This window comes from Dryas octopetala, chromosome 2 (assembly GCF_963921425.1).
Source record: "Dryas octopetala chromosome 2, drDryOcto1.1, whole genome shotgun sequence".
Taxonomy (NCBI): Eukaryota; Viridiplantae; Streptophyta; class Magnoliopsida; order Rosales; family Rosaceae; genus Dryas; species Dryas octopetala.
The window spans coordinates 17,185,546-17,202,204 of NC_141367.1; the positions used below are offsets into that span (position 1 = coordinate 17,185,546).

The 16,659-nt window shown below is 36.3% G+C and overlaps 1 protein-coding gene across 1 annotated transcript; it reads left to right on the top strand.

Moving 5' to 3' along the window:
- The first annotated feature begins 770 nt into the window (after window positions 1-770).
- Window positions 771-16,626, top strand: ATLIG4 (DNA ligase IV). Its single transcript, XM_086233468.1, has 27 exons — window positions 771-1,196; window positions 1,635-1,726; window positions 1,797-1,882; window positions 1,970-2,106; window positions 2,486-2,560; window positions 2,689-2,780; window positions 3,054-3,125; window positions 5,092-5,171; window positions 5,275-5,312; window positions 5,400-5,406; window positions 5,570-5,725; window positions 7,033-7,108; window positions 7,701-7,825; window positions 7,932-7,966; window positions 8,289-8,347; window positions 10,192-10,275; window positions 10,719-10,814; window positions 10,906-10,954; window positions 11,107-11,194; window positions 11,381-11,584; window positions 12,082-12,207; window positions 12,304-12,403; window positions 12,504-12,609; window positions 12,819-12,949; window positions 13,070-13,231; window positions 14,275-14,439; window positions 15,463-16,626. The coding sequence occupies exons 1-27, from the start codon at window positions 864-866 to the stop codon at window positions 16,262-16,264; spliced, it is 3,576 nt and encodes a 1,191-aa protein (XP_086089594.1). The 5' UTR covers window positions 771-863; the 3' UTR covers window positions 16,265-16,626.
- The last annotated feature ends 33 nt before the right edge of the window (window positions 16,627-16,659 follow it).

Below are 16,659 nucleotides of genomic sequence, written 5' to 3' on the forward strand. Positions count from 1 at the left end.
GAGGTCTAACTTAAATGAGTTGGACGAGTACGACACAGCTCGGTTAACACCTCTAATAAGAGTTAATTATAACAACAATCCGCAAACTTTACCCCGTGTCTCACTTGTTTACTTTTAAATTCTTGAGTTCACAAACTTTTCTACGTCACTCACTTCAATCTACTTTGTTAAATTTTTCCAAATTTTCGTTAAATATTTGCACGTAACAAGCGCATGACTAACTTTTGAGAGAAAAAAACATTAAATTTTGAGGTCTATGTGCTTGTCACATGCAAATATATGACAAATGAAGAAAAATTGGCGGAGTGGACTGAAATGAGAAACTTGAAAAAGTTTGTGGACTTAAGGAATCTAAAAGTAAAGTTGGCGGACAGTTGGTATAGTTTTCGATAAGTAACCACCGAATGGAAATGAAAAAGACATTTGGCAATATTTTGCTGAATATTTATTATATTTGGCCATAAGCTGCCAAATTCCTTAGTATATTTCGGTGGTTTGCTGCCGAATGAATTTGGGTAATTATATAATTTTTTGCAAGAAAGGGTATGATAAAAAAAATTTATCCAAAATATATTAAGGTGGTCAACTCAACAATGAAGATAGTTGGAATAGCCTCCGCCCTAATGATAATGAGTTAAATTTTTTATTTGAGGAAAGGGGAGGGAATGCCAAATTTGGGTTCAAATAGAACTTTTTCTTATTTAAAATAAAAATAGAGAAATAAGGGAACTAAAAATTATTTAGGCGTACGAAGCACGATGAAAACTGGAAATCCAATTTTGGTCTTTTCCTACGTGCACACCTCTAACTGATTTGTACTTCGACTAAGTTCAGTGTGCTGTGCAGCCTCTTCTAGCTTGAAAATGGCTGCGGAGACTAAGTTCAGTGTGCTGTGCAGCCTCTTCAACTGGATGCAAAGAAGCAAAACTTCAACCCAAAAGCGCTCCAAATTCCGCAAATTTCTCGACGCCTTCTGCAAACCGACTGAATACTTCAACGCAATTCGTCTAATTCTTCCCAGCCTCGACCGCGAGCGCGGCACCTATGGCCTCAAAGAGTCTGTGCTCGCCACGTGTCTCATCGACGCACTCGGCATGGCCAGGGACTCCGAGGATGCTCTTCGCCTCATCAATTGGCGCAAAGGTGGCGCCAAAACTGGTGCCAATGCTGGTAACTTCGCTCTCGTCTCAGCCGAGGTACAGTTTTGGTTTTTTTCTTTCTTTTTCTTTTCTCCTTTTTGGTTTGGTATTGCCATTTTTGTGGTTTGTTTTGGTTTAGTGGCATTTGGTGTTTTGGCATCTGGGTCAGTGAAATTTTGTGTTTTTATGTTTGGGTTTTGGCAGGGTATGCTTTTTTAAGGTTTTGAATTTTGTGGGTTTATAATGGCTTGTTGCAAATAAGAGTTCAGTTGCATGAAACTGAAGAAATGAAGCCAATCAGATTATTTTGGGACCGATGATCACTTTTTCAGTGGTGATTAAAGAAACACGATACTCGGACCCCAAGGAACTCATATGAAATGACTTACAAAATTAATTCTTGGTTCATAGTTTTATAATTTTATTGTGTGGTTCCTTCGGTTTTATGCTTTTAATTGGTTTTTAATTGTTTTACATTTGTGATTTGTGTATCAGGTGCTGCAACGTAGACAAGGATTGAGTTCAGGTGGACTAACAATCAAGGAGTTAAATGACTTGCTTGATCGTTTAGCGTCAAGTGAAAACAGGTATATTACTTTACTGTTGTTTTAACTTGAGTATAAATGTTCAACTTAAATGACACAACTATGTCAACAGGGCAGAGAAAACTTCAGTTCTTTCTACTTTGATAAACAAGACAAATGCACAGGAAATGAAGTGGATTGTCATGATCATTCTCAAAGGTGTTGTCTACTAATGTTCATGACACGAATTTTTTCATATCCAATATTTTAAGCTTCAATAGTTAACGTTTTTATATTTTCTTGTAGATCTGAAGCTGGGAATTAGTGAAAAGAGCATCTTTCACGAATTTCATCCAGATGCTGAAGACTTGTTTAATGTCACTTGTGACTTGAAATTGGTTTGTGAAAAGCTGAGGGATAGAAGTCAGCGTCACAAACGCCAGGTCTGTTACAAATTCTGAAACAATTTTGTATATCTCCTTTAGACATTTTATGGCGTAACAAATTATTATGTTATTTTCCATAGTATTTACTACTCACTAATTCACGCTACTTTGGGAGAGATTATCTCAAGCTATTGTTGCATGCCAAAGATTTAAAAACCTCTGGTGATTGCTTGTGAAGAACATATCTTAAGAAGCTCTCTTTTATAAGAGCTCTCCCTGATGTTATACATCTCAAAATTGCAGTACCTACTGCAGAAGATTTGATTTTAATATTGTATTCTGGTGTATTGTTTGTGTTTTTTTAAAAATGTGTACATTATATGCATGCAAACTATATAGCTTCTGAAATAATGACAGTTCTGCGCATCAATTGCAGGACATTGAAGTTGGAAAAGCTGTGCGCCCTCAACTAGCTATGAGAGTTGGTGATGCAACTGGTGCATGGAAAAAGGTTTTATATAACAGATACACAAATTATGCACACATACAAGTATCTGTAAATTCTATTGTAATGGTGTTGCTATTTCATATGTCTTGCTCCTATAGTATCTTTCTTATGTCTTTTCCCTGCCTTCTCAGCTTCATGGTAAGGAAGTGGTTGTTGAGTGTAAATTTGATGGTGATCGCATCCAAATTCACAAGAATGGAACCGAAGTACATTACTTCTCAAGGTAGAGGCATATTTATCAGTAATCACAAGTCTTCCTCACAACTTTACCAATGTTTTCAATCTTTATATTGGGGATGCTATTATTCTCATGGACATTCTTTAATTGTGATTACAAATCTTACTATATTAAACTGTAAACTTAGTTCACAGTATGTCAGGATTACTCAAGAAGAAATATTTTTTCCCCATTGAAATTATGAACAGCATGGGCCTTTTTTATCTCAGTGGTTCCTTAAGAAAAAGTGTTTTGAAACTGACAAATTACCTTATGCAGGAATTTTCTTGATCACTCTGAATATGGGCATGGAATATCAGACATTATCATACAAAATGTTCTGGCTGATAGGTAAATATTTATGCCAAATTGTCATTTTTTGCTGCTATTTTTTTTTTTTTTCCATATCCCTTTTAGAATCTACACTAGATATGACTTGTTTTGATTTGCTGGCTCACTTTGTTCTTTTCTTGCTTTGTTGGGAATGTAAAGTATCTTGATAAGTACTCCGTAATATGGATAGTCCTTCTTTCAGTTGTTTGCATACTTTTTTTGAATGAATTGACAAAAGGATTAGAAGAAAAGAGTTGTGGGATAAATGAGCTGGAGTTACTAGTTAAGAGATACCTTTGTTCTGCAAAAAACACATGCACGCCCCCTGCGCACACACACACATATGACAGTGGAAAATGTACAACCCTTTGTAATCTAAGCAACTCTCAATGCGCAAAAATGGAAAAAGAAGAAAAAGAAAGGGATAATTTTAGCAAAAGTACTCCAACTATACCCCTAGTTGCAGTTGAGGATGCCACATTCAGTTTGTTCCAATGAAGGATCCCAAACTTTCTGTTTGGCTCAATTACCGATAAAAAATACAAATTTTGAGGGGCAAAAACGTCTCTTTGCCTAAAAAACAATTATAAAAAAAATGAAACTAAAAAAAAAAATCCACAAAACCCTCCCACACCCAGCCTCCACAACTTGGGCAGCGGCAGAGGCTTCCCCTCATCCAGGCGGAAGGAGGCGTCGTCGTCGGCAGAGGTGGGGAAAAGGAGTCGTCGTTCGAGAAGTCGAAGACAGAGTTAGACGAGTTCTTAGGGCGGGTCGAGTTGTTGAAGGTTGTTAAAGAACTGGTTGTTAGCAGAGGGGGTGGGTCGGGCTGGGTGGGGAAGCAGTCGTCGTTCGAGAAGTCGAAGATGAAGTTAGACGGGTTCTTGGGGCGGGTCGAGTTGTTGAAGGTTGTTAAAGAACTAGTTGTTTGCAAAGGGGGTGGTTTGGGCTGGTGAGGGGAAGGGGTGGGTCGGCGCTGGGTGAAGGGGAGGGGGTGGGTTGGGCTGGGTGAGGGGGATGGGGTGGGTCAGCGCTGGGTGGGGGAATGGGGTTTCGGGGTGGGGCTGAGGTGGGGTCTGGGTAGATAGGAGAGATGGGTCGGGGTTGGGGGGGGGGGAGGGAGGTGGGTCGGGGCTGGGTGAGGGGGATAGGGTGGGTCGGGGCTGGGGGGAGGGGTGGGGGGGAGCTGGGTAGAGTTATTTTTTTAGTTTTAGTTTGTAAACTATTTTTTTTATGATTATTTTTATTTTTTTATTTTTTAATAATTTTTTAAGTTAAAAGATGTTTTTGCCCCTCAAAATTGGTATGTTTGACCGAAAATCCTTAATTGAGCCAAATAGAAAGTTTGGGATCCTTAATTGGAACAAAGTGAATGTCGCATCCTCAACTGCGACAAGGGGTATAGTATGAGTCCTTTTGCTAAAATTATCCCAAAAAGAAAACCCTCAAAATCACCCCTCAAGTTGTTGTATCATTTCATAACAAACTTGTTGTGCTAAAGTTTATTATTTGGTCAAGCATATAGATTATACTAATTTTTGTCTTGCTATTGCAACCTTGTTAGGTAACTTTGCATTTTATTTGGGGGATAAGTAATAACTACATTAGAATGAGTTAAATGGAAAAGCTGTCTTTATTGTCCATTTGAACAACCATCACCAAAATTGGTACTCAATTTTCGAAGCTTCTCTCTTTCTCTCTCTCAAGCTTTACAGTTCCTCTCTAGAAAACACCAAAAGATGCATAAAGTAGTGCCTTTCACAGCTCTCTAATTATTTAACCAATCCATGTGTGAACACTATTTTTTGAAATGCTTGTATGCGTGCAAACTGTTAATTTTGTGAGGGTGTTTGGTTTAACTAGCTGTGCATCATTTACTGTCAAATTCCATACATGTTGGCGTGAGAAACCATGCAGTTGCTTTTTCATCTAATGTTTTGTAATCACCTTAAGCAATTATTAATTCTTCCCCTTCCAATGTTGGTAGGTGTATTCTTGATGGTGAGATGTTGGTCTGGGACACATCTTTGAATCGTTTTGCTGAGTTTGGTTCAAATCAAGAAATAGGTTTTCATTTTTTTTTTCCTGATTAATTTTTTCTCGATATGGTCTTTTTTCATTTTCTGCATTTTCCATTTTTAAATTTGTTTTCCTTGTCTTACTCTTACAGCCAAGGCAACGAGGGACGGATTTGACACTGATAAGCAGGTTTTCTTTTTTGTAATATTTTCTTTTATATTCAGGACTACCGAGCTAGAGTACAGCTAACTCTTTATGTTCCCCCTCCTCATGCAGTTGTGCTGTATCCTTTTTGTGTTGACCTCGCTCCAAGTTGAGGTCCAGGTCTAACTTTTCAAGCATTTCAATGTGATTGATGGTGAAAAATCATTGAATCTGCAATTCAAAATGTGAGGGACAGTTATGTAAAAAGTTGATTGTCTGTACCTTGACATGAAATTGACTAGATGTTGCATTTGATATCCTCTATGTCGGAGATACTAGTGTAATTCATCAGAGCTTGAAGGAACGACATGAGCTTCTCCAGAAAGTTGTGAAGCCTTTAAAGGGTCGTTTAGAGATTTTAGTGCCTAATGGTGGTCTTAATGCTCACCGTTCTTCAGGTAAAAACATTTTAGATATTCATAATTTGTTTATATGTTTTATTCAATATAGTAAAAAAATTTACCCTATGCATTGTGATTGATCAGTGGATTTTGTTGGTTTAGTTGACATTTTTATATTATCATCTCCTTGGTAGTGTTTTGATTTAGTGTAGACCAGCACTGGTCAAGTTTCCAACCTATGCTCTGGATTGTGTTGTAGGTGAAGCAAAGCTTTAGTCTAAGATTTGCAGTTTTAAGGAGATCAACTTTAACTAATTCAAAATTTGTTCTTATAACCGAATCTTTTTTTTTTTTTTTTTTTTTTTTCCATCAAGGCAGATGAGGATTGGGTCAACTTTGTTCATGATATCTTGGACAAATCATGTTTCTTGGTTGCCATACCGAAGTCATGTGGTCCTGACTAAATCATTTAGATCTGTGGACTCCAACATTGACTTGTATGACTAAATCTTTTAGGTTATCTGTTGGGAATTTGTGGCTGCAAGACTCTCTCTCTGTCTTGTCTCTATCTCCTCCCTTTTCTTGTAAGGGAGGCGACTGGGTGGTCATTAGGAGGGTAGAGGTCAGGGATGCTGCATTGTTCACGCTTCTCTCCTGCTAGATTACTCTTATGTCACTGAAGTAGCACTACCAAACACAACCTTCTTTTCTTTATGGTGACTTCTTAGTCAAGCTACTTGATGGAATGTCTGTTATTTTACACCATTATCTGTCACGAGTTGGAACACTTTAACTAATTTGTTGCCTCTACTGCTTCATTCAAAAAGTGGAATCCCCACATCTGTGGACACTATATCCTCTATGAAGTCGAGCATGTTGTGATGACTGATGAGAACTGCCCCCTGCGCTTGTCAATGAGTTTCATCTAAAATGTAGGATTTTCTATGGAGGTATAAAACCTCCTAAGTATTATGTATCTAGCATGGGGAGAAACTTGTGAGAGTAATCTTTGATGAGAATTCCTCTAAAAAGATAATCATCTTTAACCTGTGGAAAAGTTGTGTATGTAAACTTACTATGTGATCCAACTGGGTTTGGGAATTTTTTTTATCCCAGTAAAAAGTTATTCTCTATGGGAGAGAAATTTTACGAAAAAAGAAAGATGAAATAGAGAAAGAAGCACAAGATTCCCATCATTATTGTCTGGTGTTATGTTGATGGGTTAGCATACTCCTCTTCTGCCCCATTGGCAATTCCTGGTATACAAATACAATGATGTTTTTTTTTGTCCTTGAAAGTTAATCAATGCCAAATAATTTAATATTTACCAGTGGATCAATGTCTTACCCATGCTGGTCATGCAGGGGAACCTTGTTGGTCGCTTATTGCTCATAACGTGGATGATGTCGAGAAGTTTTTTAAAGAAACCATCGAAAATAGGTCAGCATTCCATGTATTATAAGGTCAACAGAAATTCAACTGATTTTTTAGCTTTGAGGGCCATACCCTCAGAATTCTAGTTAGTTAGAATGGACTATGATTGTTGTTTATCACGTCTATTCTTCCGGAAAAACTTTTCTTGCAAGATTGATTTTAATTTTCTTTACTGTCTGATTTCATCTTTGTTCTACATATATAATATGTATGTATATTTTATTCTCTCTCTCTTTTTCATGGTATGTTTTATGTTGCTAGGTTCTGTGTTGGTTCAGCTAAATTGAAAAGTTAATTTTTTCTACACTACTTGCAGTTTACCTTTAAAATTATGTAAGGATGATCACGCCCATCAAATGTCGAACATGAGAAAAATTTGAATAATACAAATTCAAGTAATAAGCCCTTTTCCCCATGCTGTATTAGCATCTTAATTTCTCCATGTCTGAAATCAATGTTCTCTCTTGTTCCTTGTATTGAATTTATAGTTGTTCTTTGAGATAAATGTCTTATGTGTACATTATCAAATTGAGTTGTTCACGTGTCATTTGATCAGTTGTTTTCTTAAGCTCATATATCATTTTTTTTTTCCATTTAGAGATGAGGGGATTGTTTTAAAGGACCTTGGTTCTAAATGGGAACCTAGTGATCGTAGTGGAAAGTGGTTAAAATTGAAGCCGGATTACATTCGTGCTGGTTCTGATCTGGATGTTCTTATCATAGGTCTGTAATTTATTTTTTTTAAATTCTTATCTACCTCAAAGAAACATGTTGGATTTATCATATCTGCTATAGTTTTTTAGTTAAATTTTGGCATACGTGTGTTTAGGAGGGTACTACGGTTCTGGACGTCGTGGAGGGGAGGTCAGTATGCAATCCTTGCTAATGTACTAATCTATTCCCCTGTCCCACCCAAACACACACGCGTCTGTGTGTGTAAATGTGTATCACGAATTCTCTTAAGGTCCTCAAATAAGGTTATGTTTCTCAACTGTTTAGATTATATATAGACAACTGAGATACATGCATCTCACTCACTGTGCATCTCAGTTGTTTTTATCTGATATAAATGTTGAGAAACAACCTGATTTAAGGATCTTAGGAGAGAAGAATTGTGTATTCATATATATATATAGATATATTTTTGTTTGAGTTAGCTCTAGTGATAAATTTATCATTATTGCAGGTAGCTCAATTCCTGGTGGGTCTTGCTGAGCGTCCAGTCCCAAATACATACCCAAGAAGGTAAGTATTTTTCAATGGTTAGTTGATCTATACAAAATGATTGTCCTCAAATATTGGAGCAGCAACTTAGATTTTGTATTGTCTTATGAAACGAAGATTACCCATATTTGTTCAGTAAATCTTTCTAAGAATGCTTCCTGAGCAGTCTCTCATCATTATGAAGGATAACTATTGAAACTGATTGCCCAAACCATAACTTATATGAAATGATGATGCACCATGCTTTTGTGGGGAGATGAGCAAAGAGTTAGTTGAATACTTTGAGAGAGAGAGAGAGAGAGAGAGAGAGAGAGTAATAATAAAAGTTGATGTTGGTCTTCACTGTTGGCTTCCCTCTTGATGGAATTTAAGGATTTATCTCTTTCTTTTGTAATGTTGGATTGGAGGGCAGCTGTAGGATGAGATCTCATTGTTTTTTTTGGTCATTTCATTTATAGATTAGATCTGTATCTCTGAGGTATTGTTCTGTTTTCTTTGTTCTGTATGATTGTCATTGCTTCTGTATTTCTGATGTGGATTTCTTGTCCACTGCCTATTTATTTTTGTTAGTAAAAGTAGATGTTATTAACAGAGTATAACCGTATTGTATGCTTATGTTAATCTTTATGGTAAGCTTATTGAAATCATGTTCTGGCTTAATGTGGGATTTGCGACCTTGAGTTAACAAAATATAAGCAAGCTCCAATAAATTTCTTTAACCTTCCTGAAAAGATGATTTCAATTATGTGTTTAACTATAGGATTTGGCCATGAGCGATGCAGATACTATCTGTTAGTTTGATGCATTCAGTTTTATATACATTGCTGGGGCTGCTCTCTAACAGATTTAGCTTTTGAGATCAGCAATAACTTAAATTTTTTTTTTTTTATAGGAAATGCAATAACTTAAAACTATTGAACTGATATGGTTTTGTCTTAGACCCGTTTATCCACCAATTTATTGGCAGCCTTTTTTTTCCCCAAAAGAAACGAACTTTATTGGTCATCTTAAAATGATACAGAACTGTGGACAAGATATCCACATCCTAAATACAACATTAGAATACACAGGAAAATATTTAGCTCTAACCTAGGAAAAATGAAAAATGAGCACTATACTACAGCTACCTTCAAATCTAACAATATAGAAGAAAAGCAAAAGTCCTTAATTCCGCAGAAACAGAAGCCCACGACAAAGACCAAAAATTTACTTTATCCCGAAGTTCCTTCACTCCTTCCCCTTTGTAGTCTTTAAAATCCTCCTATTCCTCTCCATCCAAATAACTCAGACCACCGCCCAAATGCTATAACGGATAAGCCCATAGAATTTCAGCCTTCCTCCCTCCATGAAACACGGCATGATTTTCAATTAGCAGAGAATGGCGCCCTGATGCAATTACCAATTCATAGCCATGATAAGACGCCATCACTTTTGCATGTGTTTCTAGCTTTTTTTGATGTTTCTATATTCTTCCAATTTCTTTACATATGAACAAGTTGATTTCTTGATTTTGGTTGGCCTTATCTATTGGGTTAGATCCTTGCCTGGGTAATTTATACTAGAGTTCAATATGCTTTAAGCCGATTCATACTTAGGTTGTTGCTACTATCTCTTTAAACATAAACTAGTTGATTGTTTCTTTTGGGTGGTCTTTATCTATCTGGTAGGATTCCTACCTGGGTCATTTTATACTAAATTTTGAATATGAATCGGCTGACTCAAAGTTGGCTTGCTGCTAAAATATTGACTCAGAGTAGGTTGCATATGCACTGTGTTACGTTGTTTGTTGGCGCTCTATGTTTTCGGTAATGTACTTCAAAACACTAGGGAACCTAAAGCATCATTGGTGCTTGTTATCCTTGCAGATTTGTATCCTTTTGCAGAGTGGGTACTGGACTTTCTGATGAGGAGCTAGATGCTGTTGCTACCAAATTAAAGCCTTATTTGAGGTATTTTGTTTTATAACTTAACATTGTGGTAGCTCCTCAGGTCATTCAAGAAAATATCCAATGAGCAACATAAAATGCCCATTGAAACAACCAGAACAGATTGTGCTGTGACAGTTTAATTGATGGCCATTAAATTTATGGTCTTGGACCGAAAATTGATTTCATTGGTGATTTTCAGTGTGGTTTAATAATCTTAGGACCCATCAGTTTGACTATTTTATAATGAATGAGAAATGCCGTTGAGATAGTGCTTGGAGCTGACACCCAAATAGGACATGTTTGGCAAATTACTGGTACCGGGAATGATAAGTCTGCTTATATGGTCAAATACTACATCTTATAAAAAAAAATACTATACCTTATGGCAACAAAATACTAGGCATTAGGTGATATACTTTTTTATTTGGTACAAATATAAATTGAATTGCTCTCTGTTCTGTCAGGAAATATGACTACCCAAAAAAGGCACCACCAAGTTTTTATCAAGTAACGAACAATTCAAAAGAGAGACCAGATGTTTGGATTGAAAGCCCCGAAAAGTTAGTATGATTGCGACTGTAGGTCTGCTGTGTATTCATTTTCAGCATATATATTCAGTTATCTTTTTCCTTTTCCACCTTTGTATTGCAGATCAATAATACTTTCTATAACAAGTGACATCCGAACTATAAGGTCTGAGGTACGTCCTAACAGCTGTAATATCAATTGTGATTCATTTAATATTCTGAATTTTGCATGTAACTCTAGTATGAAGGTCAGAGTATATAGGTTGTATTTTGAGTGTGACTTGGTCATTATTCGACTGAGCTGTTGGCTGTTGCATTCTTCCAGGTTTTTGCTGCACCATACAGCCTGAGATTTCCACGCATTGATCGAGTTAGATATGATAAACCTTGGCATGAATGCCTTGATGTGCAATGTAAGAAGATCGAATTTGTTCCAAATGCATCATGGGATTGTAGTTTTACTTATGTTTACCAGTATATTACTAATTTTCTAAACTATGATTCCTCTCTATTTCCTTAGTTTCAGCATCAAAGATGGGGTAAGCTCTTAACTGTCGCACGCTTAAAATTTTTGGTTATTTGCTTTTCTTCTGTTGCAGCATTTATAGAGCTTGTAAATTCAGGCAATGGTACCACACAAAGGGGGACGGATTATGATGGTTCACAGGATAATAAAAAGAAACACAAAAAATCTTCTAGAAAGGAAGAAAAAAGAAATATGTCTGTTGTTCCCTCTCATTTAGTTCAGACTGATGTTTCTGGCGTCAAGGAGGACACATTAATATTTTCAAATATGATGTTTTGTATCCTTTGAGGTTTCCGCTAAGTTACTATCTTAATATCTGAGTCAAGTGATTGACAAAATTACCTGATCTTTCATTTTAGATTTTTCTTAAGATAATAATAATTATTTTTTCTTTTCTGGGGCATGTTGTCAGCTTCCATGTACAATGGTTATATTTTCTGCATTTTGTCCCTTTCTTGTTTTTCCATTAAGGGGTTGGTGGGGGGAGTGCTTTAGGTGGAAGAGATGATGCACATGCGTTTGATAACCCCAGAAGAAATTATTCTTTAACATCTTTCCTCAAGGTGTTTTATGTAGATAATATCCAAAATATAAATTGAATAAAATAAAAGGCGATACAATTCACATGCAATTGGAACCAATCAAATTGGTTATTTTGATACTAGTGACCAATAATTGCATCTATTTGTTCAATGACTTATCAAAATGGGATATGGTACAGTACTGGATTTTGAATCCTTTTCTGCTGTACTGTGTTGTCCTTGACATGTTCAGACTTTGTTAATGTGCCTCCAACTCATTCTCTTGATTCGTTGCACAAAATTGTTGTTGAGAATGGGGGTACTTTCTCTATGAATTTGAATAACTCAGTTACACACAGTGTTGCAGCTGATAGCAAAGGTCTCTCTCTCTCTCTCTCTCTCTCTCTCTCTCACACACACACACACACAGAGACAATTAAGATTGGCTCTAATCAATAATAACTTAATTTGACAGGGATTAAGTATCAGGCAGCAAAACGTCATGGAGATGTCATTCATTTCTCATGGGTATTGGATTGTAGTTCTCAAAAGAAGCTCCTTCCTTTACAGCCAAAGTCAGTGACAGTATCTCATCAATTGCATATTTGAAAAGACAATGCAAAATATGATTCCTATCATGATTGTACAATGCTTTGAATTCTTTTTTTGTTGAAGGTTCTATCTCTTCATATCTGACTCTTCAAAGAAGAAGTTGCAAGAAGAGATCGATGAATTTTCTGACTCGTACTACTGGGATCTTGACCTTGCGGACATCAAGCAGGTATATACACAGAATTCTTAATTGCTCACCAAACAGTGAATTTGCTCTATTATATATGGAGTGATATAAGAAGAAAGCAAAAGAAGCATCAGATTTAAGTTTGAGTACTTATGTTTACCTTTGATATATTTAGTACTGGTAGTACTACTGGTGGGGGAGGCAGGCTTTTGATAGACAATGAGGTAATTTGTCTATTTTATTCTTTTCAGCTTTTAAGCAATGTGTATAGATCAGAGGATACCAAAACTATCGACCATTACAAGACAAAATACTGTCCATTGAAGAAATGGTCTCACTTTCACGGCTGCTGCATTTACTTTAACCCATCAATTCATTCCTTGTAAGATCTGTTGGTTATATAAAGTTTTCTCGGGAGACAGATTATATCATTATATTACCCTTTTTTCCTACATATTCTCAAATTTCTGTTATTTTCTTTCTGATTAACATTTGATTATAGGAAACCGGATTGGAAAGTCCTGTTAGGACTCACACTGAGAAGGTTGAAGATTGAAGTCATCATGGGTGGTGGCAGAGTCACTGACAGTCCTGCTCATGCTACCCATTTGGTAGTCTTGTCAGTGCAGGGTATTGATGTGGAATTTGAAATTTTATTGCAAAGGTAACCTATGGCTCATAATTTTTGGACTTATATGATTAATTATTCTCAGTCTCTTTAATTGAGGGTGACTGCTGGCTTCTTCTGATAAATAAGATATGTGAACTTATTATTGAAAATTTGAAACATTATTAACATGCAAACACATTAGGTTTCTCGGAACCTCCAAACATTATTAACATGATTATTTTTGTTTTTATGACTAATTTGTTTATTGGCGGTTTTCATCAATTATGGATGCTCAGTACTTCAATTGTTCTCCCCCCAATCATGGGTGTGCGATCACTTTAATTTCGGTACTTTTATGGATGTGTCCATATCATGTTTAGGGATGGTATTTATCGCATCTGATGAACAAAAAGTAATATGTTCACTCATTTGCTTTCCAACTATATTGGCAGAGGTGTTTTTTCTCGCATGACTTGATTTTTTCTTTTATCTTGGGGAGGGGGATCAAACTTGGGACTTCTCCAACATTGTGGAGGGAAATACTAGTAGACCATTTGCAAGTTGGTTCTTGCATGACGTGATTGACAACATGTTGGTGAGAAAATTGATTATTCACGATAATTAATCAAGAATCATGCAGTAAAGGCGTATGCATTTGAAATTGAGTTCCTGTAGTACGATTTGTCTTGAGTGGTGTCACTTGTTTCTCACCATGGCCGTATGCATGGTTTTTATAATAGCCATTGTAACTATCAAATTTCATGTTAAGAAGACACATGTTTCAATTTCTTCTTTCAACTTATGGTTGGTTAAATGCATGGCTTCTTTTTTTTTTTTTTTTTTTTTCTTTTTCTTTCCCCTTAAATGATACTATAAGGCTTTGTTAAGGTGATTTAGACATGATTATCATTATAAGAGGACAAGTTGTTTGCTCTGTCCTATTCCCCAGTTTTAGGTCCTGTTGTTTTTCCCCACTACAACGGAAATAGCTTTTCCCAATGTCCTCCCCTTTCCTCATTACAGCTGTTATCTATATCAATTTAGTCCTTGACCTTTTCTCCGTTTATCTTTTCATTATTGATTTCTCTATGTTACAGTTTCACTCAAGTAGAGAAACGCTTTCTGCATAACAAAAGGTTGCATATTGTTGGATCTCAATGGTTGGAAGACTGCCTGGAAAGGAACCAAAGACTGCAAGAAGAAACATATAGTTTAAAACCCAATGGGTTGGACGAATGGGAAGAATCCAACATTGAAGAGTGGTGAGTGAAAATATTTTAAAATAATATTTCAAACCATTTCCACTCTGCAGTGTGTGTATGTTCTTTCTTTTCTTTTCCCTTTTTTTGTTTTTTTTTGTTTTTTTTTTTTGTAAGGAGGTGTTTATAGGTCATGCTTTGGGTATTGGTGTCTACTGCTGTTTCACTTATTTGGTATTGGGCTGTACGTATTGTTAAAGCCTACTAAATGAAATCAGTTGATTTGACTTGTAGAGGCTGTTCTGATCACAAATTTGTCCATAGGTATAATCAATCTAACAAGAGTCCATATGTATTTCAGATTTATGACATGGAAAACAACAGTCCAAGACGGATTTACCTATGTCCGGTGACCTATAACCTATTTTTTTGTTGAAAAGAAATGCTTAAAACCCAGTTTTCCCTATCTCTCTGTGGAAATCACATCTCATTCTTTTCCAATACCATATAAGTTATTTATCTTCTTGAACATAGGTGATCCATTTTAGACTGTTATCGTGAGGTCTAGAAGATATGATTTTAGAAAAGAAAATATAAATAAGATAGAAAAATGATTGCTAAGACATATTGCTAAGACATATTGCTCAAGGTTAGCTGTCGTTTAGCAATTTGTTTCCTCTTTTATTCTCTCATTATTTTCTTAATTTTGTTTTTCCACTTAATGATGTACACTGTGGGGCATTTCTCTTATAATAACTCTTGGAAATAACCTACTAATCTGTGGGGGACTTCTTCATGGTATGTCAAATTTGTTTAAAGGTACAGTGCATCTCTGACATATTATAAATAATGTACATGATGCCCCCTTTACATTAAACAAGCCCAATAGTAGGTTTAAAAAATAAGGTTAATATGGTAATATAAACCTAACTTTCTCTACCACATTATACTTTTCCTCACCCTATTCTAACTTCCATCACACTGCACATGCATAGCATGTGTGTAATGCTTCTAGTTGTCATTAGCAGAACATTTGGGGGGATTTTAGGGTGGCTAATATTTTTGTTCTGCTCCTGTTCTTTCTAGCAAACATGACATGGATTTAGAAGAAGCGCCCTGTGATGCGGACACTGTGGAAAACCATAATTTTTCTTCTTTATCTAACCTAGAAGGAAAAAAGATTGGAGGCAAAGCAGCTCCAGAAAACTATAGGATCTTGGCCTCACCTGAGAAAGGTAACAAAAGGAAAAGAGGAAGACCTGCTCGCACAAGCATGAACAAAGGAAAAACAGGTGTCAACCAAGCTCGAAGAACCCGGGCACGAATTGGAAGTAAGCCTGTTAAAATATCGGGTAATGAGTTAGATGAAGGTGGTTCTCATGATAATACATCATTTGGGGAAGAGGTTGGTATAGGAGAAGGAAAACATGGAATTGTAGGTGAGGAAAGTTTAGACATCGAAGAAAATGTACTGAAGGATGATGAATCATTACAAAGAGGCAAGTCAACTGAGCAGGAGGTTGCTGAAGACATTAGATTTGATATGCATTCTGATAAAATTCCTGAAATTGAAATGATTGAGAAGCATAGTAACCGGGACAGTAAGAAGCCAGAGAAACTTGAAGTTATGGTTGATCCAGTTCAAGCCATGTTGTTTGACTTGATTCCAAGTCTTGGAATGAAGAAAGTTGAAATGACGAATATGAGTACTGAGGATGAGAAGCCACCAGTATATCTGAATGCAGAGCCTACAAAGAAAAAGAAAGTTGAAATGAGGAATATGAGTATTGAGGATGAGAAGCCACCAGTACATCTGAATGCAGAGCCTACAAAGAAAAAGAAAGTTAGCTACAAGGATGTTGCTAGTGAGCTGCTTAAGGATTGGTAAATTGTTTTCTGCATTGGTTGTTTTCTGTCTGTTCTGTATATATGTTACAATCGGGCATTATGGATTGATAGAATGTAATGGCTTTTGAATTCCCTTGTACCTAAATTATATGTCAATACTCGTAGGATAATACAAACTGAGACATTTTGTTGCGTTATCTAGACACTTATCAGTTGTGGGCATTGCAACTACTTGGGTCACAGAAGACATGAATGATGGATGTGTCAGCTAATGCTGTTTGACTTGAGCGTTCCATTTTGGTTGATTGTACTCTATCATGCATACAAATAGCATATTGATTGGAACAACATATTCTTTCATCTTGCTCTTTCGCTCTGTAAAAGACACTCAGTGCCTTGGGGAACTGCCGAATTTTCTGCATTAGGTTTGATATA